Source organism: Crocodylus siamensis, chromosome 5 (genome assembly GCF_052110815.1).
Source record: "Crocodylus siamensis isolate JL-2025a chromosome 5, ASM5211081v1, whole genome shotgun sequence".
NCBI classification, from domain to species: domain Eukaryota; kingdom Metazoa; phylum Chordata; order Crocodylia; family Crocodylidae; genus Crocodylus; species Crocodylus siamensis.
Window position 1 is genome coordinate 137,922,030 of NC_143399.1, and position 26,059 is coordinate 137,948,088.

The 26,059-nt window shown below is 45.0% G+C and overlaps 1 protein-coding gene across 1 annotated transcript in view; it reads left to right on the forward strand.

Annotated features, from left to right (window-relative positions):
- OSBPL10 (oxysterol binding protein like 10) overlaps positions 1–26,059 on the forward strand; it is a 205,437-nt gene that overhangs the window by 164,567 nt on the left and 14,811 nt on the right. The window contains exon 8 of the mRNA XM_090046463.1: positions 6,409–6,892. Within this exon, the coding sequence (XP_089902589.1) occupies positions 6,409–6,892 (484 nt within the window). The remainder of the gene's footprint in view (positions 1–6,408; positions 6,893–26,059) is intronic.

Consider the following 26,059-nt stretch of genomic DNA (forward strand, 5'->3'; position numbering starts at 1 on the left):
GCAGAAAGGGATCTTGGAGTCATTATTGACTCCAAGATGAACATGGGCCGACAACGTGAGGTCACGGTTGGCAGGGCTAACTGGATCTTGTCATGCATCCACAGGTGCATCTCAAGTAGAGCCAAGGAGGTGATCCTCCCCCTCTATGCGATACTGGTCAGGCCACAGCTGGAGTACTGTGTCCAGTTCTGTGCACCCCATTTCAGGAGGGATGTGGACGACATTGAAAGGATCAAGAGGAGGGCCACCTGCATGATCCGGGGACAACAGGGCAGACCCTACAATGAAAGACTGCGGGACCTAAACATGTTCAGCCTTCACAAGAGACGGCTGAGGGGGGACCTGGTGACTGTCTATAAACTCACTAGGGGGACCAAAAGGGTTTGGGGGAGACACTGTTTCCCCTAGTGCCCCCTGGCATGACAAGGAATAATGGACACAAATTATTGGAGAGTAGGTTTAGATTAGACATCCACAAGAACTACTTCACAGTTAGGGTGGCTAAGATCTGGAACCAACTTCCAAGGGAAGTGGTGCTGGCTCCTACCCTGGGGGTCTTTAAGAAGAGGCTTGATGCCTACCTAGCTGGAGTCATTTGAGTCCAGTTTTTCTCCCACCCAGGCGGGGGGTCAGACTTGAAGATCTACCAGGTCCCTTCCGACCCTACTTCTATGATTCTATGAAATGTTTTATTTTACTTCCACAGTTACTTCATCAATAGTTCAATGCTTCTTTCCCTCTTAAAACAGTGAATTGTCAGGTTAACAGGATTTGGCTTTGCTGGATCTTCCATTCCCTCCTAAGAAAAGTGCAGTCCAGCAGTTTTCCCTCACCATAGACTGTGGCAAGAGATAGGAGTACTCTTGAATTTACTTTCTCCAGTTAGCACTTGAGCATAGGTTGTGTTAAGCAAAGCTTTTACGTTGTTAGAGTAAGCTTTAGGTGGGTCTGTGAAGTCCTTTAGGAACAGATTTATCACTGCATTGTGCACCAATCTGCTGTCCTCTATCCCAAGAAGAAACATAGAATGTCTAGTAGTTTATTTCTCCTAACAGTAAATTGAGATTCCTTTAGTTTCTTAGTAGCAGATTCTTGGATTCTGATGACTGGCGATCTGGTATGCATTTTTCCCCATTTTAAATCAAATTGCAGATCTTTCCCCAAAAGGAAAGAGTGAGACAGCCTTGCTCTTTAAGGCAGAAACAAAAAAATTTGAGAGGTGCCAGGGACTGTTTTAGATGTGAGAAGTCCTAATTCCGCACATATTTCTAAAGAGTTAATTAGTGCAATAGTTTTGCCAGGGACAGAGTGCATTAATGTTAGAGCATAAGGCACTTGCATATATGCTCCGTGTTCCTGCAGTGACAAAGTGGATGTAGTAGTCTCTGTGAAACAGTGTATACACTGTAAGTGATGCTCCGTGACCCTAGAGTGGCCAAGTGTGCCTCTGAGATAAGGCTCCTGAGGTGTTTTCCTGCCTTCAGGGGGGTGCCCTTCAGTCCCAAGCTCCTGTGTCATCTGCTGCTTGACTAATGAGAACCAGCTGAGATTATGCCAGGAATTAACTGCTTGGCCTGTAGCTCCTCAGCCTTAGTCATCTCACCCAGGTCTTTCCAGCTCTTAGGAGAGGGGATTTTGCCAGCTAGAGAAATTGTATCCTTGTCCAGTCATGTGTTCAGAAAAGACAGATTTCCATGCCTCTCCACCCCCTGGAAGAACCCTACCTGTAGGTTCACATACTCTGAGATCAGTATGCTTACAAAAAGATTTATTATTAAAAAGAATACAAACAAAAAAGCCCAAGAATGAGCATAAGAAATCTATAACCATGTGTTGAGGTACAGACAGAGATGTAAGAACAAACAAACAAAAAGAAATATCAGAATATTGGAACCAAATACAAAATATCAGAACCAAGAATTCAGTTTCTACTCAGCCCACTAGGTGAGGGACTCTGTTTCCCTATGCCTGTAAAAATGAGGCAGAGATTTAAGGATGGTTTCTTATCTGTCTATTTACATGCATCACCCACTGGATTCTTGGGGAGCCTACACTGTGCATGTAACTTCCTACTCTCTCCATGAGGTGCATGTTTACTAGACTAAGTCTTTCATGATCAGATTAAGACCAGGGGAATATTTGAGTCTTTTTAGACACATCCCAGAAATGCTCACTTAATTTCCCCATTGTAAGAAATAAGCTTCTTTGGATAGCCTGAATAGCCAGGTGTTCTTCATACAGCCCCTTCTTTTAAAATGTAGGTTGAACATTGTCTTGGAGGCGTGGCTATTTATCTATTTATCTATTTGGCTATTTAGCTATTTATCCATGTTGGATGCTGATTTTTTTTTTTTTTTTACTGATTACCTCTCTTCAGCCATTTAGACTTTGAGCCTCTCCCAGGCAAAAAAAATTCATTATGCAATCTTGGCCTTATTTGAACTTTGGAAATGCGTGTGTATCAAATACTACAATGCGTAAGAAGGACAAGACTGAACACAGCTTGAGGCTACTTGTATGTTGAAACCATACATGCCAGATCAGTAAGAGAAACTCAGGAAAACATGCCTTAAACTTTAGTGGGTTCATGACAAAGTGCAATGCTAATATCCAAGAATGGGGGGCAGCTGCTAAAATTGGCCACTACTGTTTAGACTGTTTGTTAGTATACGGCAGCCTGAGCTATCCAGACATCCAGAATTAAGGCATCTGATAAGAAATAACGTTATCCCAGTATTTCTCAAAACTCTTAAATTACTTGGATTTTAAAGCCATTGCCTTAAGTTAATAAAAACTCAATCTTTACTTCTTTTCATTTGCAAATTTCCCTTTTGAAATAGCTACTTAGCTATTTGAATGTTTGTTTTGGAGTCTTATACTATAAAAATGTACAAGTAAGGATTAAAAAACTTTTAAGGATAATTGGAGCTGTAGTCCTCTCTTTGATTACAGTTTAAAAATATAATAATGTTATTATGAAAGTATCCATTACTTTCTTGTACCTATTTACACAGTGCTGCTGGTACATTTCTGTGGAACAGCTGACCCCAGAGCATAAATCCTGTGGTGGAGAGGGTGGAAATAAACATTAGGGCTTTCCTAATCCAAGAGGAGGATGAAATCATGGTAGCTTTAAAATTTAATCATCAAAATTGCAACATTTATGTATGTTCTTACATCTTCCCTGTCCCCTTTCTATGCAAGGAAAGGGTTTTTCTCATCAGATGTGGCCATATGGGGGGAAAAAGACTGTCTTATCTAATGTTAGTTTTGCAGTCTCTCTCTCCTGCCAGGCAAGAAATATTTGCGTAAAGTGTGAGTAACTTAAAAATAAAACAAGTTTGTGTTGGTATGGTTTGTGGGGACCTACTTCCCTCACTATTCTTCAAAGTTTGATTCCATCTTAGGCACAGGGAAAATAGCTCATCTTCAGGACTAGTCTTGAGTTCTTTGTATTGGGTAACATAAGGCCCATGCCCTGCAAACTCAATAGGGTGCAGTGATACAAACACCTGAAACAAATTGCGGGTTTTGGGCCTAAGCATGGTGGAAGATACAGTGCTGATATAGGGTCCCCATAATGTAGAGATCCAGTGGAATAAAGTACTAGCAGCTCTTCCAGGGGGAGTTAAAACAGCCAAAAATGGTAAATGAGGTAACTAGGAGACTAAGAGATGATATTTTACTGTCTATAATATTAATGTGTTGGAGATCCCTTTGGAGCAATGAAGCCCTTGCCCACCTCCTTTGGATATTAATAGTAATGACTGTAATGATCAGACTCTGCCCATCTGAGTGGCAGCCATTGGAGTTTACTTGTGGGGCCCCCAGCCTATTATAGTGCAGCATAAAGTATTATAGATCTGTGCCAGTGAGTCTTGCCTCGATCCTAGGCAAGCTGTTTGAGAAAATTATTCTGGCATGCTTAGGGGCAACCAACACGGGTTCATCAGTGGCAGGTCCTGTCAGACCAACCTGGTGGCCTTTTACGATCAGATCACCAGATCATTAGATGCAGGGGTAGCAGTGGACATAGTCTTCCTGGACTTCCGGAAGGCTTTTGACACTGTCTCTCACCCCGTTCTCATTAAGAAACTGGAGGACTGTGGTTGACCCACACGGTCAAATGAGTCGCCAACTGGCTGGAGGGCCACACCCAGAGGGTGGTAGTGGATAGGTTCTTCTCAACCTGGAAGGACGTGGACAGTGGGGTTCTGCAGGGCTCGGTCCTCGGGCCCGCACTGTTCAACATCGTCATCAGTGAGTTGGACGAGGGGGTAAAAAAACAGCCTGTTCAAATTTGCTGATGACACTAAGATGTGGGGGGACGTGGGCACACTAGAAGGAAGCAACAGGCTACAGTCAGACCTAGACAGGTTACAAGGGTGGGCGGATGAGAATAGGATGGGATTCAACACAGACAAGTGCAAGGTGATGCACCTGGGGAGGAACAACCGGCACCATACGTACAGGTTGGGGAACTCCCCTCTTGTCAGCACAGAGGCAGAAAAGGATCTTGGAGTCATCTCAGGCAGGTCCAAAGAGGCCATCCTTCCCCTCTATGCGGCACTGGTCAGGCCACAGCTGGAGTACTGCGTCCAGTTCTGGGCGCCACACTTCAAGAGGGATGTGGACAGCATGGAGAGGGTCCAGAGGAGGGCCACTTGCATGATCAGGGGACAGCAGGGCAGGGCCTATGAGGAGAGGCTGCGGGACCCGAACCTGTTCAGCCTCCAAAAGAGAAGGCTGAGGGGGAATCTAGTGGCCTGTTGTAAACTAGTCGGGGGGGGTCAGCAGGCATTGGGGGTGTCCCTGTTCCCCTGAGCACTGCCAAGAGTGACCAGGAATAATGGTCACAAGCTGGCAGAGGGTAGATGTAGGCTAGACATCAGGAGGTGCTACTTCACGGTCAGGGCGGCTAGGATCTGGAACCAACTTCCAAGAGAAGTGGTACAGGCTCCTACCCTGGGGGCTTTTAAGAGGAGGTTAGATGAACACCTTGCTGGGGTTGTGTGACCCCAGTACTCTTTCCTGCCATGGCAGGGGGTTGGACTAGATGACCTACTCAGGTCCTTTCCGACCCTAGAAACTCTGAAACTCTGAGAATATTATTTCAAAGAAATATTTGTGGCTTTTTGACAGCTTCCATTTCTTTACCCATGGTATCCACTAAAATGGGTTAAAACATACTCTGGTGTGACTTATATCAGTGAGGGTCTCCATTGGAGGTGCCCTTGGATCCTTGGTCTAAATAGTTCTGATATGTCAGGCAAGAAAAAGCATGAAGTGAGGAGCTGAGGGTAGAAAATACTCAAAAAAATGAGTATAGGTAAGAAGTCCATTGTCAAAATGAGTCTAGGTAAGAAGTCACAGAAGTGTTTACTGAGGCTGTTCGTTTACGGCAGAGATACTCAACCTCTGGCCCACAGAGCCATGACATCCAGCCTGTGGAGCTCCCCATGGGTTGGGAAATTTGGTGGTGGGGAAGCAGTGGCAATTAATACTGCCACACTTCTCCTGCTGCCAAATTCCCAAGTCTGGCACACCTGGGTTGGGACTGGGCCATGCCCCCTTTCCCCTGTGCAGTCAGATTAAGAGTCAGGCTGCCCCCCACCCACTTCTGCCTGGGTCAGGCCCTACTGCACCCCAGATCACAGCCACTGGTCAGATCTGACCTTTGGATGGCCCAGGCACTGCCCATGCACACCCAGGCTGTGGGACAAAAAGTTTGAGGACCATTGATTTAGATACTCAATGCTACTAGTTTAGCCTCTTGGCTTCCATTTTGTCATCTGTGCCAAATGTATTTTCTGTTAGTGATGGTTCCCGCTGGAAAACATCTGTCTGACAAGGACGTATCTGGTACTTTCAGTTCACTTGAAGTATTATAGATGTTAAATGATGATCTTAACTCTCAGTGAGCTGTCGGTAATGTTCTGAGTTTGAGACCTTATTCTGTGTTCTACAGCACTGTATCTGAAGAGATTTTACTAAAAGCTGCTACTACTAACAAAACCATATGAACTTTAAAAGCAGATTTAAATGGTCAATTTGATGCTCTTGTTAACCATTTGGAAATTGGGAACATAGATAACTATCTTCTGAAATGCTTGGCTTGGAGAGGAGGGGTGGGGCTGAAAGGAATAGCATGCAGTTGGGATAGCATATTAATGTTTGATCTGCCAGTGAGAACCCTAATGAAATAGGAAACAGCTTGTAGGCTGCTAATTTTTTCCTTGATTTCATTATTTACACTGTAAACCACGAGAAATTGCTCTTTGGCTGTGGCAGGGAAACATTGATCTTGTGAAGCTTGGCTGAAATAAACTGCAGCTGTGTTTAACTGTTTACTATCTCTGTAGTATAATCATGGGGAATCATATGTGCCTTTGTCTGCTTTGAATACAGGTAGTGCTTCCAACATTTATTTTGGAGAAAAGATCCCTGCTGGAGATGTATGCAAATTTCATGGCCCATCCAGACCTGTTTTTGTCAATTGCAGCTGGAGCCACTCCGGAGGAAAGAATTATCTGCTTTGTGGAATATTATCTAACAGCCTTTCATGAAGGCCGAAAAGGAGCTGTTGCTAAGAAGCCCTATAACCCAATAATTGGTGAAATGTTTCATTGCTCATGGGATGTACCTAAAGACAAAGTGAAACCTTTCAGAACTAATAGTGCCTCTGCAGTTTCTAAAGACCAAACCAAGGAGTTTAGCCAGGACCAGTCAGAGTGCTACAAGCTGAGGTTTGTAGCTGAACAAGTATCCCATCATCCACCAGTATCTTGCTTTTACTGTGAGTGCAAGGAGAAGAAAATGTGTGTGAATGCCCACGTATGGACCAAAAGCAAGTTTATGGGAATGTCAATAGGTGTTTCGATGGTAGGTGAAGGTAAGAAATATATACTTTTATTTTTTGGAAGGTTATTAAAGAGACATCCATTTGAAATATGTAGACCTCTCTTGTTTTTTAGCTTAAGTAAGTTTTAAAAATCTCCAAATATTTCATCTTAATCTTTCTTTTGTTTTGCTTCTGGTAATTCATAAAATTAAAATAATGGGACGTGTGTTTGAAAATATTGTCCAGATTTTATTGAAGGGAGTATGTGTGCATGTGTGACTCAAAATAATATATGGAATTATTTCTGCTTGCCTCCTATGAATCATGTGCCTACACGCTGTATACTTAAGATATTCATGCTGCATCTGTATACTTCATATACTCTTAGTAGGTGAAGATATAGTTTCCCAAGACTTTTTAGGCTTTTGTGCTTTCTCAGACTTTATAGCCACTCAGGCAGAGGATGATATAGCCTTGGTTTTTTTACTATTTTGCTTTATCATAAACATGTTTGCATGTTCAGGAAAAGGTCATTTAACTGGTTTAAAAAGTATAGAAAGTATCAGTAGCATAAGGATGGGTGGGCAAATGGGACCATGAGCCCGAGGTGTTACCGAAGAGGGAGGGAAAAGGGGTACCAGAATGGAATGAAATTGTTATTGTGGTCCCCTCCAGCAGCCTTCCAGCTTCAGCTCTACCAAGAGAGCAGCCAGCGGTGGCATGTGTGGGTGAGCGAGTGAAAGGCACTGTGACAAATGTCGCTCTTGAGAAGCAGTCAAGTTTGTTGCTGTTTGGGGGGAGAGATGTTACTCTATTTTTGCCACTGGAAATGGATGCTTTCTAGGGTACTCGATGTGGATGTCTGTGGCAAAAAATAAGCTGATGTCTGTGGCAATGACCTCTAGCTGTGCCTTGTGCACACTTTCTGCTGGAGCCAGAGCCCTGCACAAAAAAAAAGGGGGGGAGGGGGAGGAGAATACACTGGGGGCACAGCTCTAGCCAGTTATGCCTCTGGAAAACATTATCAGATTGCAATTCCTTAACAAATACAGATGTATCAGTAATATTGTTAGGTGTTAAGATATAATTGTTGAAACAAAGCATTTAAAACATCTAGCTAAAGCTTCTTGCCATTTTGGGATAATTTTCTATATATTTTTTCAGGCGGTTTTGAGACTTACGATCTTGGGGAAACAGCAAGTAGAGAGGCATAAAAAAATAATGAGATCAGTCATCTCTAGGCATATTCAGTATTTACAGATACATTATTACATTTCAGTTGCATATATATTTCTGAGATATTAAGCAAGAGATAATGGTGAATGTCGTGAAGTGGGTTTGGTCAGTGAAATGTTATTGTGGTCTTAAAACTCCTTGATATCCAAGATTCGCAAATATAAAAGGGAGAGCAAAGTAACATAATGAGGTAAAGAACAAAAATACAGTTAGAGAAAGGTTACTATAAAATCTTTCTTAATGTTAACACTTTTCCAGTTTAGTCACTGCAAAATGGAATAGTTTTGAAACTTTTAAGACACTGCTGGCTTTAATGGAACCAAATCCTGTAATGTCATTTCACAGTTTTTGCCATTTTGGGCAGAGTGATACTTCTTCAGACATGTTGCTTTGGTTCTGCAAAATGGAGAGCAAAGGGAGTCAGGAAGCGAATATCTCTGGTCTCCCAGGAATGCCTTTGCAATAGCTCAGTAATAGAACAAAGTAGGTGGAAAAATTAAGGTACTCTGGCTGTAGACATTTTTTTTTCTATCTTCTTCTGTTGTGATCTTTTTCACACTTTTTCAGACTTCTTTATGTGAGTATTTAATGCAGAAAAACATTGCAAAATGTCAAGTTTGTATTGTTGAGGTGATATTGTTGCTGTGATGGTCCAGGAGATGGGACAGAGGCAAGAATTCTTGTGGTTGATATTTTATTGGACCAACTGTACGGTTGGTATACATACCCAAACTTTTGGGGATCACAGTACCTTTCCTCAAGCCTCTGAGATCAAAGCTGGATGATTTATACTACATTCTCAGATAAACATGGCTGTGGATTCTGATGGTTTTGCTGTGGGGAGTGTTGATTGGCAGAGATAAGTTGACAGATCTTGCATTTATTATTGAGGCAGGGCTGTGTCCCTTTAGGTACCTGTTGATCAGCAGGGAGATGACTTCTGATTAATGAGGTGGGTGAGGTTAGGGGGATGTTTGAAGACTAGGAGTGTGGGGGGTACTGGGAATATTTTTCTCAAGGTCTGGTCCTTTTCAAGTGCTGTAGTTGTTTGATCCTTCATATAGGTTCAAGTGTGGATGGAAGGTGACAACCATGGGTGTGCAGTGGTGTGTATGTGCTTGTATTGTAGCAGGTTGCTGTGGGGTGCAGGTTTCCCTCACTTACGCTGTACGCGTGTTCCTGGAAAATGACGCATGACATGAATTCGCATAAAGGAAAACCACTTTACAATGTAACAAATAGGGTTATGTTTCAAGACCTAGACTGTACTGACCCCCAGACCCATTTCTACCACTCTCACAAGACAGTTTTGGTACTCGCTGACAGCAGACAGTACGTGCATGCACACGCACACGCACAGTGGTGGTGAATGTTTAGCTGGTGTGAAGAGAGTAGTGAAGGCTTCATTGATGGACCAGGGAGAGGGGTAGGAGATAAACTAGTGGGACGCTTAGAAGCCTTAATGGGGTTGCCAACTACAGAAACGTGTGTCGTAGACAATGAGCAAGGAGCACAGATCCACAGAGGAGACTCTTGGTGCGCGTCACTCCCCCAATGCACCACACACAGCAGCTGACTGTGGGCTTCCACCACACCAGTAGCATAACAGTGAGTTTCCCTCGCATATAATGAATTTTTGGTATAAAAAGGGTCATTGCATAAGAGTGAATTCACACATATGGAACCCACATAAAGCGAGGGGAAACCTGTATTTCGGTGGCTCCTTTAAACATATAGTCTATTTCTCTGCTGCAATGTTCTTGTTGTATAAAGGCTGCTTTCAGTTTGGCAAGATTGGGTGTCATGGGTGTTCTCCTCAGAGCAGATGCGGTAGTATCTGAAGGCTTCACTGCAGATCATTGCTTTTTTTGGCGTGTTTGCAGTTATCACTGGTTTTGTGGATGTGTGGTGGTCTGTGGGTGTTCTGTATTCAGTGGTTTGTAGGGTGCCTTCCCAGATTTAGATTGTGGTATCAAGAAAGATGATGTTAGTGTGGGAGTATTCCAGAAAGAATTTGCTGCCAAAAGTTTAATAAGCAAGTCCAGGTGTTCAGTCCAGATGATGAAAATATCATCTATGTAACACAGGTGGATAGTGCAGGTTTGGAACTCTTTTCTTTAAACTCTTCTTTGAGATGGGCATATTGGAGAGGCATACTTGTGCCTACAGTTGTGTTGGAGGAAGTTGGTCATATTTAACCTGTTTGCTGCTAGTGAAATGTAATGCTTTCAGGGTTTGGAGTGAGGGCTGCATGCACATCCTAGTTGCAGCAGCTTCCAGGAATAAAGTGAAACCACAGGACTGCTTCAGAGCGAACTAACCAATGAAGATGGGATATAGAGGTAGTTCATGTCTCTGGTGGTGAATTTAGCTGCTGCTTCCAAGAGAAATAGTATATATTATGGCTACTCTCTGCTAAGTGTCTGCAGAGAGTAGCCATCTCCCATGTTCAACAGTCTGCCATTCTGTTTCATAGTAAGGCTTTGCGGGGCCTAGGAGAGAGAAGGGCATGGTGACTTATTGCTACATCCATGCACTTGGGGAGGGATTGTTGTACTAGCCAGGAGACTCCAGTAATCACTGTGGGGACATCTGTGAAGTAGGGAGGAAATTCTTCTCTGGAGCCCATTTGTTCATGCTGTGTGTAGGTAGTGGATTTGGCAGTTCCTACAACTGTGTAACTTTTTTGATTCTCTGGGGAGGCTTGTGAAACCATGATTACACTGGTGTATACTGGGGTTCAATCAAGATTTCTGCACACCTAAAAAAAGGCACCCTTTCTTTTAAAAGGAAAAAAAAAAATATTTGTACACCAACTGACAGGTTAGATGCCCAAGAGGATTTCTTAATACAGGTAGCAAGTAGATTTGTAAAAGCAAGCAAAAGCTGAAAACTACCATAGCAATTTTTCTCTTGTAATCATCATAGAAAATGTGCATTAAGTACTAACACTGGCAAAAGATATAGGGAGTGTTACTATCAACGCTTTCTATTTTTAGGGTGGTTGAAGTGCCTTGACCTAGAATTTCAGAGCTTACGGTGAATATGAAATTGTGTTGCTTTAATATTGTAAAAGCTGTTGTCTTTGTAGCTTGAAATATTTTTGGTATTTCTTTGTATACCTACTGGTATTGCAACATGTTCTTTGTGGTGGTGGCCTAATTGGATTACCTCTGGTTCCTATCATTTTCTTTGCTTTTTTTGTGCTGTTTTTTTCTTCTCTTCCCTTCTTTTCCTTGGGTAGAGAATCCTGCTTTTATTCTGTTCAGCATCTCTCTTCTTCCAGCTATAGCTTTGGTACTTGTATTTTTACACTGACTTTAAGTTATTTTTTTTCTGAATGTATGTCTAGGTGCCCTTGAACATGTATTGGATTGCTAGGAGTTTTTAGATTCTGCAGTAGGTCAGTTGAATGACAGTTTTTACAGTATTTATAATTAGGTCCCTTTTATTGACTTGTCAGTATTTTGGATAATATTATTGGTCCATTTTTTCCATTGGCCCTGAGTGCATTTTAGGTTAAGGGAAAGGCTCTAGATCTAGGGAAATGCTGCTTTTCTGTATGTAGATAACATTTCAGACTGTGTGCTACACAACTGACATAATTTTTACTACGCTCTTAAAGTTCAGTTAATTTTGCAGTAGATGGTAAACATCATCTTGCTACATTTAACAGGAATTAACAGGACTACAGTGTTCATCCTGTAACTTTGACCTCATTGAAGAACACACAAAACCATGCTATATTTAGAAGACCTTGTTCCCTAGCTTCTGGTGAATGTTTCTTAGCGGGTGCTGACTGTTGGGTGAGATGTGTTACTCAGTAGTTGCCTATTTTCATAAATAACGTGATAAAGAATGCTTGAAACTAGATTGCATCAGGAATGTGCTGGTAATACTTCTCTATTTATTCTGAAACCACTTCCTTGCAGCTCACCTCAATGACCTTGTATAGGAAGTGTTGCCCTTTGTTCTTTTTAACTAGAACAAGTGTGAGGTTTAAACAGGAATAATACAGAAAGCTTTCAGTTATGGAGTTTAGTGACAGTAAGATCCCTTCAGCCAAATATTGCAGCTCAGTATTTTGTCCTGGGATATTTAAAAAAACATTGCCTCTGAGATAAAACAAAGGCAGTCCTGTCCACGTGTAGTCACTCTGATTTGTTTGTTCCAACTACGTATCAAACAGATGAGCTGAACTTGCAGCATTCTAGAGATGAATGGGAATCCAAGAGGATCTTGTTGGAGTCATGTGATGAGTTGCCTTGTTTGCTAGTCCTTTATCTCTGGATATGGTTTGATTTTAAATCTGGTTCCTCTTCTTCCTCCCAGAAAGTGCTTTAGCACAAGATGAAGCCTCTCTCTTTTTTTTTTTTACTGCTAGAAAGCAGTCGTCCCACATGAAAGGCCTTCCTCTCCCCATGTGAAGGGACACCCTGGATGAGACCAGCAAAAGTGTTTTTGCATCTAAGAATTGATGTGGTTCTCACAACGTGTGGACCTAATTAATTTTAACCAATACAATGTAGTGGTGCCTAACTTGTCAGGCTCTGCAGGCTGAAGGAGTGGCATTGGCCTGATCCGTGGGTTTAGTTGCATGCGTGGAGCCAGGCCCCACATGCAGCTGCACACTGGCTCAGCCCTATACCAGCTTGAGCTAGCATTCAGGGCTACATTATCCAAGACTGCCAATGGATCTGGAAATATGGCAGCAAGGCAGCAGCAATTAGCACTGCCACTACTTCCCTGCTGCCAAATTTCCAGACCTGTAGGGAGACCCTTGGGCCAGATGACATTGTTCTGTGAGCCAGATCTGGCCTGCAGGCTGGAGCTTAAGAACCACTGCTTTAATGGACAGACTAAAGAGGTGGCTGTGATGAGAAAAATCATGAATGTTTACACAGGAGAAGGGGGAGTTGAAATGTATCTGGTTTTGTGTAAATAGTTTTATATCATGCAGAGAGCTGCCAGACGTTGCTGTGAGCAAAAAAATATATGTTAGTATACATTAGTGCAAAAGCAAAGTGTGAGATCTCCAGCCTCACCTTTTGAGGCTCCTTCACTATTCTGATGTATTGTAGTGTTTCTCTGTAGCAAAAAGCATGCAGATGCAGAAAGCACAGCCCTGGGAATGGAGGTTATTAGTTAATTTTGAGAGCATGTGGAGGCTGTTCTGATTTTGTTGTTGCTTTGTTCCATCTAATTGAGCACCAGCCACTTTTTTTTATCTTTATATGAAGATGTTTAGCAGGAGAGTATGGTATGGATCTTCAGGCAGCTTTTTCTAAAAATTAAAAATAAGGCTTTAAAAAGTTTAATGGATATAACAGCAGGAGGAAAAGAAGCTACCCTTTAGTCAGAATACATCCAGAAAGCAGCAATTAATTAATATTCTGTTAAGTGTTTTGCAGCTCCTAAAATGTATGCTCTTTGATTCTTAATTTGGGCAGGCAGTTAGACTAGAATCTAGTCGCTAGGGCTAGGGATAGACATTCATAAAGCCCAAGCCTGAATTGATCCAATCTTTGCAGGTTATTCTAACCTGCAGAGAATGAACTGATTTGCAAGTAGCTAGGCATTCACTTATGATTCAGGAAATGTAGGCACATGCCTGTAGTGGCTCAGGCTAGAAAAGGGGAGGGCAATTATTTTGGGCGGAGGGATGCTTACTGAGTCTTGGTAAGCCATCGAAGACTGCATGACAGGCAGCCAGGGACAGATAAATATTAATTTTCTAAATTTTTTAGCGGCTTTGCTGACCAGATAGAATGGCCTGGCAGACCACATTTGGTCCATGGGCCGCATTTTGCCCACCCCCTGGGCTAGAAACTCGGGGTTTGGGGATGTTAGAGCAAGCCCTCCCTTCCCTTTCAAAGTGTTGAGCTGAGGGGGCATGGCCTGTTAAGCTGAAGGGGGGTGTGGGCAGGACCCGGCAGGGCACTATGATTAGGGAAGGGTTTAAATCTTCACCCTGGCCTGCACAGTCCCCAGCTGGGGTGTGCCTGGAGTGGGAGGGGGAAGCAGCACTTGCCAGGCTTCACCTTTTCCTTCCCCCTCTCACTGCTCAAGGGCAGGGAGTATTGCCAGAATCTGGCCCCCAGCTAGCATGCTGAATCAAAGGGGGAGGGTGGGGGGAGATATAGGGAGGACTGTGATCAGATGCTGGCTGTTGCCGGTGCTGAGGGAGTGGGGGAGGGGACTGTGCTTGAGCACTGAGTGGCAGGCGGAAGCCATGCAGATGCTGCTGTGCCTGCAGTCTCCACCTCAGCCAGCGAGAGCTCTGGCTAGAGAGGAGAGGGGCAGGACCAGCCCTGCTCTCTGGAGCAGACGGCTCAGCTCAGGGCTGAAAAGCATGCTGGGATGCTGGAGGACTCTGATTTAACTTAAAATAGGAAGGGGTCTGGGACAGAAGTTCCATAAACCAGTTTGACCCAAATTAGTTAAGGCTGATACTACATTCAACTAGGGGAGGGGAGTTGGGAGTCCAAGAAAAGTGGTTGTTCCTTAAGGAGATGATCCTCCAAGTCTAAAGCATGACAATCCCCACACGGATCAAAGGGGGCAAGAGTGCTCAAAAGTCCCCATGGTTCACCAAAAGCATCCACGAATGCCTCAAAGCCAAAAAGGAGGCGTACACCCAATGTAAGGGAGGGGCCATCACCAAGGAGGATTGGCCTGAGATTGTAGGGGGGCTATTAGGAAGGCTAAGGCAGAGATGGAACTGGGACTAGTGACCCAGATCAAAGATAACGAGAAGTCTTTTTTTTAAATACATAGGGGGTAAAAAGAAGCTGCCAAACAATGTGGTTCCTCTTCAGGACATGCTTGGTAATCTGGTGGTAGCACCAAATGACAAAGCTAATCTCTTTAACAGATTCTTTGCTTCCATTTTTCTGAGCAGGGACAGAGACATCCCCTCTACTGGGATTCTGGATGGGATTCCGAGGCACAGCCAGGCCCAGGGTCAGTGAGGACCTAGTTAGGGAACTTCTGGAGGGACTAGATGTGTTCAAATTAAATCAGCAGGTCTGGATGATCTCCACCCCAGAGTGCTGAGAGAACTGGCAGAGGTCATTGCAGGACCCCTGGCACAGCTTTATGAGTACTTGTGCTGCTCTGGTGAGGTGCCTGATGACTGGAAAAAGGCCAATGTGGTCTCCATTTTCAAAAAAGGGAGGAAAGAGGACCCAGGAAACTATAGGCCCATTAGCCTTACCTTGGTCCTGGGGAAGCTCTTTGAGAAAACTATCCAGGAGCACATCTGCGAGGGGCCAGCAGAGGAGTTTATGCTTAGGGGCAACCAACATGGATTCATTAGAGGCGGGTCCTGTCAGACCAACCTGGTGGCCTTCTATGACCAGGTCATAAAAGCCTTGGATGCAGGTGTCGTGGTGGATGTAGTCTTCCTGGACTTTAGGAAGACCTTCTACACTGTGTCTCACCCCATCCTCATTAAAATTAGGCATCTGTGGTGTCAATGCCTATAGTCAGATGGGTTGCAAATTGGCTGGACCTGGAGAGGTGTGGGCAGTGGGATTCCCCAGAGCTCGGTCCTTGGACCCACACTGTTCAACACCTTCATCGGTGATTTGGATGAGGGGGTGAAAAACACCTTTTTCAATTTTGCAGAAGACACTAAGATGTGGGAAGAAGTGGGCTAGAAGAGAGGGACAGGCTACAACTAGATCTGGACAGATTACAGAGGTGGACGGATGAGAATAGGATGGGTTTCAATGCGGACAAGTGCAAGGTGTTGCACCTGGGGAGGAAGAACCAGCGTCATACCTACAGGCTGGGGAACTCCCTTCTCAGCACAGAGTCAGAGAAGGATCTTGGAATCGCTGTTGATTCTAAGATGAACATGGGTTGCCAATGTGGGGATGCAGTTAGGAAGGCTAACCGCACCCTTTCATGCATCCATAGATGCATCACGAGCAGGTCCAAGGAGGTGATCCTCCCCCCTATGTGACATTGGTTAGGCCGCAGCTGGAGTACTGCATCCAGGTCTTGGGGCTGCACTTGAGGAGGGATGCGGATAACATTGAGAGGGCGAGAGTATGGCCGCTTGCATGATTAGGGGGCAGCAGGGCAGGCCCTACGAGGAGAGGCTATGGGACCTGAACCTGTTCACCCTCCACAAGAGAAGGCTGAGAGGGGATCTGATGGCCGCCTATAAACTTGCCAAGCGGGACCAGCAGGCAATGGGAGAGTCCCTGTTCCCCCAAATAATACTGGGAGTAACAAGGAACAACAGCCATAAGTTGATTCTGAATAGATTCAGGCTAGATATCAAGAGGCACTACTTTACTGTAGGGGCGGCTAGGATCTGGAACCAACTTCCAAGGGAAGTGGTACTCACTCGTACCCTGGGGGTCTTCAAAAGAAGGCTAGACAGCCACCTAGCTGGGGTCATTTGACCCCAGAATCCTTTCCTGCCCATGGCAGGGGGTTGGACTAGATGATTTGCTTAGGTCCCTTCCGACCCTACCATCTATGAAACTAGGTTTATCTTAAACCAGTTTCAGCCATTTTGAAACTGGCGTATGTGCAGTGAACTTGCATTCTGTTACAGCTTTAAACCAGTTTCTGATCACTTAAATCAGTTTGTGTAATTTCTGGCCTTAGCCTAGATGATTTCTTACTTCTGTATGATTCTGTGAACTTAGCACTGTCCTGGCACTTCCTTTAACAGGTCTCATTTTCTATTAGAAATGGTCTCTCTGTGACTGTAAAACAAAGAACGCAGCACAAGATATTTTAAATGCTTATGACATGATAGGAGATGGAGTCCAGTAATTATATTTTGCCTGTGCAAGTCAATTTTAGCTGTCGGCACTCTGCAGCCATGTCTGCTTTTGTCCAGAACAAATGCTTATTCTTGTCTGTTATCTGATGAATAATACAGATGGAGTGTGAGGAGCCTGTTACATTAGGAAACTGCTCCAGGCCATTTATGACCCACGTATCATTTGTTGTTCATATTGATCCCTAAACAATTGGAGGGAAGCATTAAATTGCACATGTCTCTTCTGCAGTTAATAATTACATTATTGACCTAGAATCTCATCTGTGTATTTCATCAATGCATGTTACAGCAAAATCAATTCATGAAGTACAGGATGGGTGAGAGGTAGACATGTTACAGCCAAAAGCAAAACAAACTTGCTTTAAAGTCAGTGCAAGAATCCTTGACTATATTGTGCTGTATTTTGGGAAAGAAATAAGACATGCTAAAAATTGATGACGAGATGAGTGAGACTGAAAATAGAATTGGTAGCTGTTACATAAAACAGCTGTTGAACTAGGTGGCAGGGAATAATCTTAGAGGAGGGAGTTTGAAACTCCAGCTTTACTTTGGGGATTAATGTTTATCACTTCGAAAAAAATCACGTGTTAATATGCTGTTCCAGTAGGACTTTGTTATCAACAGGGATCCTGGTTTTCTCGGATTTAAAAATTGCAAATTCTCTGATTTTAAAAACCCCAAATCCATGATAAAAATTAAAGGCCCCCTACAGCCCCTCCCAGTGCTGCTGGTACCCCGCACTTCCCCCCCCTTCCCTCCCCCCAGTTTCAGCAGTCCTGATGCCCCTCGCAGCAGCCTCCCAGACCCACAGACATGCGGACACTGACACCCACTCCAGCAGGTAAGTGGGGGGGGGGGAAGGAGCCGAGCAAGGCGGGGGAAGGGGAAGGTGCTGGGGTATAGAGCAAGAAGTGTGGGGTGTGTCCCTGTGCCCAATCCCAGGAACAGGGCAGGGGGGTGAGAGCAGGGGTGCCACTCTGTGGGCCACACATGCTGGCCGATCTGCCAGGAGGTTTGCACACGGAGGCTGCCACTGCAACTCTGCCACTGTACCCTGTGCTACCATCCCACAGCCATCTGAATGGCTTTGTGGGCAAGTGGCACAGGGTGCGGCAGCAGTAGTGGGGTGGCAACCATCATGTGCGGGCCACATACGTGCTGCCCAGCTGGGGGTGAAACGGGGTGCTTGTATGCAGTGGCATGCCCCGCAACCAGCTACACAGCTCCGTGGTGGTGTGGGGTGGGGGGGCTTTGTGGACAAGCACTGCCACTGCGGAGCTATGTCCTTTGTCCCTGGATCCTAGAGGTAAGTGTGGCTTGGGGGCTGTGGGGCAGGGCTGGGGAAGATGGTTGGGGGCTGAGGAAGCAGGGGGTGCTGCCAGCCCCAAGCGGCACATTGCAGCTGGGAGCAGGGCCAGGGGATGAAGGCAGAGGTGCCCCTCTGCAGGCGGCTTTGCAGGCAAGTGGGCACCACCACACTGCACCCCATATCACTTGCCTGCAAAGCTCCCCTGCAGAGGAGCACCCCTGCCCTCATCCCTGGCCCTGCTCCCAGCTGCGATGTGCTGCCTGGGGCTGGCCGCACCCCCTGCACCCTCTGCCCCCAACCCGCCAGGGCTGGGGGTTTCCTGCCCTTTTTGCAATTGGCCCTTGCAGGCTGGAGCTGTGCCAGCCTGCAAAAGCTCTTTGCAGAAGTGGAGAGCCCACTGATTTCTCTGCTAAAAAAAGCAATCTGCGTTTTCTCTGATTTTAAAACAGGGAATGCATGGTTTTCTCCATTTTTCCATGGGAAACAGAAAACCCGGATCCCTGGATATCAAAGCCTTATATAATTAGTGAGAGAGAATGTTTTTCCTTTCTTCGAGTATGCTTACTTGGTGTGTGACAGTTAGTTATTTTATGTAGTAATTTTTACTCTTTCCTGGGCTAGGAGTGCCTTCTAGATGTCTATACTGTTTTGAGAGATTCTGTAGAATTCTGCAGTGTAAAGAGAGGGAACAATACTGAAAATCACAGCATCTTCTAAAATTCTTTAATTTTACGTGCTTATGTTTGTAATCAAAGCAAAAAAAATTTTGATGAACTGAAGATTCCCTGAAGCATGAATGGAGTTAAAGAATAAAAAAAAAATATTTTTTCTAAAAGTGTGTGTTATTTAGATTCACATATAATATATTAAATATTATATATATGTATATAATATATTTTTTTTTAATCGCATTGTATATAATACTGTATATAGTATATATTAGGGCTAGTGCGAAGCTTTGGTTGCTGATTTGATTCAGAGGAGATTTGTCCCAATTTGGTGGCCAAATCTCCAAATCGAATCAGGAGTCCCTTTAATCTCTCTCTTAATTGACTTGGAAGCTTCCAAATTGATTCGGAGAGATTCGACAATTTGGCCATAGATGCAGCTCTGTATGTGGTTATTTGTTTTTGTTTTGTTTTGTTTTTTTAATGTACCTCAAGGTACCAGGTGGAGCTTGTACATGCTGAGATCCTGGGGTGGATGGAGCATCCCATGGGAGCGTGAGGGGGTGGGGGGGTTCTTGCATGCTTGGCCTTGAACCCAGAAGCAGATCTCTGCCGCGGAGCATGTGGGGTCTCTCTGCCCCACCCCCACTTGGTGACTGGTGCCTCCTAGGTCGGGGGGGGGGGGCACCTGGGTTCCTCCTGTGGCTGATCACTGAGCTGGTGGAGCATGGTGGGGGCATCTCCTGTGCACTCAGCGGCAGACCTGGCAGTACTTCCGGTCCACTTCTGGGTCCACTGCTGAGCACGTGGCCGACCCTGCCCCTATCCCTGCATGCTTGTGTGGGACGCTCCATTTGTCCCACCATCTTGGCATTCATGAGTCACACCTGGTACCTCAAGGTATGTAGAAAAAACATATAAAGCTGTGTCATAGCTTTTAGGGTCAGAAGGGGACTTATTGAGTCTGACCTTCTGCCCTGGGCAGGAAAGAGTGCTAGGTTCTTGATGACCCCAGCCAGGTGTTTGTCCAAACCCCTCTTTAATACCTCCAAGGAAGGAGATGGTGCCACCTCCCTTGGAAGCCTATTCCATATTTTGGCAGCCTTTACAGTGAAGAATTTTTTTCATGATGTCCAATTGAAATTTGCTCTCCTTCAGTTTGTAGCCATTGCTTTAGTTACCCCAATGGGCGCACTGGTAAACTTCGGATCCCCTATTTCCTGCTGTTCCCTGCTGATAGCCACAAGATCACCTCTCAGCCTTCTCTTGTGGAGGCTGAAGAGATTTGGGTCCCTCAATTGGTCCTCGTAGGGTTTTTCCTGTAGGCCTTTAACCAGATGGGTGGCCTTCCTCAGAACCCCTTCCAGGCTATCTACATCTCTCCTGAAGTGTGGTGCCCAAAACTGGATGGAGTACTCCAGCTGCAGCCTGACCAATGCCACATAAAGAGTGTAAGTATCACCTTCCTAGACCTGTTTAATGCACCTACTTATGCAAGAAAGAGTATGGTTAGCTTTACTTATTGCTTCATCTCACTGGTGACTTATATTCATCCTGGAGTCGATTACAACTCTGAGATCCCTTTCTGTAGGTGTGTTACTTAGAATGGTGTGCAAACAGTTGCGCCAGTGCTTCCACTATGACTCCAGCTAATTCCCTAAGTATCATAGGATGAAGATCATCAGGGCCTGTTGACTTAAATACATCCAATCCCTCCGGTGCCCTTTTACTAGGTCAGCGCTAGCAATTGGTGGGTTAGTAACTATCTTGCACTTAGCTAAAGTCACATTGGGATACATGCTTATATTTGTGTCCAGGGACACAGATGCAAAGAAATCATTTAGGAGCTCTGCTTTGGCCATCCTGTTGCCAGTTGCCCTAGTCCATCTTGAAGGGACCCTATGTTACCCTGCACTTTCTTTTTGCTTCCTGTGTATTTAAAGAATGACTTTTTGTTATCCTTAACTTTTGCTGCTAGCCTAAGCTCCATTTTTGATTTGGCTCTCCTCACTGCTTCCCTGCAAGCTCGAGCTAAGCAGGTATACTCCTTCTTGGTGGCTGCCCCCTGCCTCCACAGCCTGTAGGCCTCTCTTCTCCTCCAGACTCTCCTGGATTTGCCTGCTCAACCAAGAGGGTTTGTTTGCTCTTTCTCCCCCCTTGATGTGTACTGGGATAGTTCCTTTCTGTGCCTGCAGGATCAGTCCCTTGAGAAATGCTCACCCTTTCTGGACTCCCATCTTTCCAATGCTTTTGCCCGTCAGTCCCTCCCTAATTTCCTGAGCTTGTTGAAGTTGGCATTCCTGAAGTCTGGCACTTCAGTCCTACTAGTTATTTTCTCCACCTTTGGCTGGATAGTGAACTCTATCAATAGGTGGTCGCTGTCCCCTAGGTTACCTTGTACCTGCAGGTCCCCCACCAAGTCATCCCCTGTGGCCAGCACCAAGTCTAGAAAGACATTTCTCATACTAGGAACGTTTACCTCCTGTGATAGGTGAAGGTCCTGTAAGTAGGTTAGAAAGTTACATGAACGGGCAGACCTGGCTGCCTGTTCCTCCCAGCAGATGTCTGGGAAGTTTAGGTCACCCATGACAACCAGGTCCTTTGAGCGCACTGCCTCTGAGAGCTGTCTCGAGAATTCTAGGTCTAACTCGTCCCCCTGGTGTGGAGGTCTGTAATAGACCCCCACTACCAAGTCTCTTTCTCCCTGACCCCACTGTAATCTGACCCATAGTACCTCAATTTGCCCTTCTTCTAAGCCCAACTTGACTATAGAAGACATATATTGCTCCTTAACATAGAGAGCAACGCCCCTCCCACCTTTTTTTCCCCACTCTATCCTGTCTGTACAGCCTGTAGCCCTCAATGCCCGCTGCCCAAATCTGTGTCGGAATCACAGATTTTCCAAATTGGAATCAAATCTTCAGATTCGGTGAATTGAATCACTGTCCCCCAAACTTCAGGAGAGTGGATTTCTTTGAGCTAAGACGACTAGTCGGGGAGGCACGGAGGTCCCGGGGGGGTGGGGAGTCAGGAGTCTAAGAAGAGTGGTTGTTCCTGAAGGAGATGATCCTCCAAGCCCAAAGGGTGGCAATCCCAACACGGATCAAAGGGGACAAGAGTGCTCAAAAGCCCCCACGGCTCACCGAAAGCATCCAGGAACGTCTCAAAGCTAAGAAGGAGGCATACGTCCAATGGAAGGGAGGAGCCATCACCAGGGAGGACTATACCTCCATTGCTCAGGATTGTAGAGGGACTGTTACAAAGGCCAAGGCAGAGATGGAACTGGGACTAGCAACCCGGATCAAGGATAACAAGAAATTCTTTTTTTTAAATGCATAGGGTATAAAAAGAAGGTTTTGGGTAACGTAGGGCCTCTGCAGGACACGCTTGGAAATCTGGTGGTCTTGCCAGATGACAAAGCTAACCTATTTAACAATTTTTATCCTCCATTTTTCTGAGCAGGAACCAGGTCATCCCTCCTACCGGGATCCCCGATGGTCCCAGGGGAGGCACAGCCAGGCCCAGGGTCAGTGAGGACCTAGTCAGGGAACTTCTGGTGGGACTGGACGTGTTCAAATCAGCAGGTTCTGACTATCTCCACCCCAGAGTGCTGAGGAAATTAGCAGAGGTCATTGCAGGACCCCTGCCATGGCTTTACAAGCACTTGTGGTGTTCTGGCGAGGTGTCAGAGGACTGGAAAAGGGCCAATGTGGTCCCCATTTTCAAAAAAGGGAGGAAAGAGGACCCAGGAAACTATAGGCCTGTTAGTCTTACCTTGGTCCTGGAAAAGCTCTTTGAGAGAATTATCCAGGTGCACATCTGCGAGGGGCAAGCAGGGAAGTGTATGCTTAGGGGCAACCAACATGCGTTCATTAGAGGCAGGTCCTGTCAGACCAACCTGGTGCCCTTCTATGGCCAGGTCATAAAATCCTTGGATGCAGGTATTGCGGCGTACATAATCTTTCTGGACTTTAGGAGGGCCTTTGATACTGTCTTTCACCCCATCCTCATTAAAAAATTAGGAGACTGTGGTGTTGATGCCTACACAGTCAGATGGGTTGCCAGTTGGCTGAAGGGTTCGCACCCAGAGAGTGGTGGTGGACAGGTCGTTTTTGACCTGGAGGGATGTGGGCAGTGGGGTCCCCCAGGGCTTGGTTTTCGGGCCCGCACTGTTCAACATCTTCATCAGAGACTTGGACGAGGGGGTGAAAAGCACCTTGTTCAAATTCGCAGATGACACTAAGATGTGGGGAGAAGTGGGCATGCTAGAAGAGAGGGACAGACTGCACTTGGATCTGGACAGGTTACAGGGGTGGGAAGATGATAAGATGGGATTCGATCCTGACAAGTGCAGGGTACTACACCTAGGGAGAAAGAACCAGCAGCATACCTACAGTCTGGGGAACTCCCTTTTCACCAGCACAGAGGCAGAAAAGGATCTTGGAGTCATTATAGACTCCAAGATGAACATGGGCTGCCAATGTGGGGACACAGGAGGGCCAACCGTACCCTGTCATGCATCCACAGATGCATCACGAGCAGGTCCAAGGAGGTGGTCCTCCCCCTCTATATGACACTGGTCAGGCTGCAGTTGGAGTACTGCATCCAGTTCTGAGCACCGCACTTCAGGAGGGATGTGGACAACATGGAGAGGGTCCAGAGGAGGGCCACTTGCATGATCGGGGGCAGCAGGGCAGGCCCTACGAGGAGAGGCTATGGGACCTGAACCTGTTTAGCCTCCACAAGAGAAGGCTGAGAGGGGATCTGGTGGCTGCCTATAAACTTGCCAAGCAGGACCAGCAGGCAATGGGAGAGTCCCTGTTCCCCCAAGCACTACTGGGAGTAACAAGGAATAATGGCCATATGTTGACGGAGAGTAGATTCAGGCTAGATATCAGGAGGTGCTACTTCACAGTCAAGGTGGCTAGGATCTGGAGCCAACTTCCAAGGGAAGTGGTGCTCGCTTCTACCCTGGGGGTCTTCAAAAGAAGGCTAGACGGCCACTTAGCTGGGGTCATTTGACCCCAGCATCCTTTCCTGCCCATGGCAGGGGGTCAGACTTAATGATCTGCTCAGGTCTCTTCCGACCCTACCAACCATGAAACTATGAAATTGGACCGAATTTGAACTGAGTAGAGCTTGCTTTGCATGCCCCTAGTATATATGATATATTTTTACATGTATGATAACTGTGTGTGTGTAAAACTAAAGATCCAGGATATCTTATTTAAAAAGTCCTTATCATAAGCCAGGGATATTAAAAAGGTTGCAGTACACAGTAGGTTTCTGTTTTTTGTATTTAAATGTTCAAGAATTAAAGCGGTTGGGAAAGGACCTGAGTATTGTGACAAAATGAATCCTTGTTATTATAATCTTGTTATAGCTTCCCCTTTGCATTGGAAAAAGGGCATATGGCACTAAGTCAAACTATGATGGCAGTACTGTAGTCTCTGTGTAGCTTTAACTTAGCGGTACTTGATGTTTGGCTTTTATAAGCGAAGGAGAGTGAAAGGATACTTGCCTATAAAGGGGAAGTATTGGAAATCTGCAATTTGGTTTATATTCCCTACCATGTTAGGTAGGTAATCTCTCCAGTGAGCTGGCAGTACATGTCCCTTTTTAAATACCACACTGTTAAATTAGACTTAAAAAAAATGTTAGCGTACATGTCCTTTCCAGCCTATTGATATCTGCAGCACAAGCTGATTTCTCTTTGGTGTTTCTTCTGTCAGTTTGAATGAAAGCTTTTCCTTTTGTCTGTTTGGAATTACCTAAATAGTGTAAAACACTGATATACCAAGAAAATGTTGACTTTACACATTACACTAAAAGAACCAAATAAACAAATGAACAAAAACAGAATATACAATAAGTTTTATTTGTATATGTTGAAGGTGATGTCTTTGTATTGTTCGTAAAAATATTATTTAATGTTCACATGCACATGCAGCACCCTCTGCTTTCTCTTTCTCTTTAGTTTTTTTCTCCAGTAAAGAGAGAACTTTGTTTCAGAGGTAGGACAGGTGAACCCTGAGAGAAGCATCTCTAGATGAACTAAATCTGGGGTGCTCAAACCCTGGCCCACAGGCTGAATTTGGCCAATAGAGCTGTGTCAGCAAACCTGCAGAACTCTGCCAAATGTCTGGGAATTTGGAAGCAAAGAAACAGTTCTAATATTTTATCGCTGCTCTTCTGCTGCCAGATTTTCAGGGCCAGATAACGTAGTCTTGCATGTGAGATTTGGTTTGGTGCATGACGGGAGTAGGTGGTAAGTAGGTGAGGTCAGGGTGATACATGGACAGATTGGGGCATGTGGGATCTGACCTATGGACTGACCCCAAGCCACTCATTTGGCCTAAAACTAAAAGATATGGCACCTGATTTTGTTTTATTTACCGCCCCCCACACACACACCTCAACCCCCTCCAGCAGTGAGTACAGAGCTTGACCAATTTGGTGATCGATCTCTTTCTTGACCACAAAGCCACTACTGTGGAAGTCACCCTAATGAGCCGCTCCTTGGGAACAAATGGATTCAAAGGACAGAAGGATCCACTGTAACAGGATTAGTTTTGACGTCCAGTAGTATCTCAGACAGTATGACTTCCCTGACCTGATTCTATCTTGAAGCCCAAGAGCTGTGGCTGAATTGGAGTGTATCTCCTAAAATCAAAACCAGGTCTTGTCTTTACATTTGCAGTGATGGAAAATTTACTACTGCCCTTGGTAAATTGTTTTCAATGGTTGTTTATCTTCTAGGCTAATAAAATCGATGGAAAGCATGAACCTGTTGGGAATGTAGAGCAGCAGTGGTTGTTCTCTTGACTTTCAGGATCTCCCTCTATCCTCTCTATATTTTCTCACTGTCAGATGACACCGCTATGATGTATGTTGATTACCAACACTTAACCTTGCTCTTCTTGGAAAGAGTTCTGAGATCCACAGAGCCCTCCACATATGAATAATAAACCATCATGGTCTAGTTAAGCATGAAGGAAATAAGCAAATCAGTTGTCCCTAAACCTTTATATTTATAATCTGATTAAAAGCACTTGATGTGCTTATTATTTTATACCACTGTAGAATCCATATAATAAAGATTCTGTTGCATGTTGTACAACGTGGTTTCAGTTTGCCTGGAAACTGGTTCAGTGCCGTGAATTTCAATCTGTCTTTTTGCAATTTTGGGTTTAGCTAGG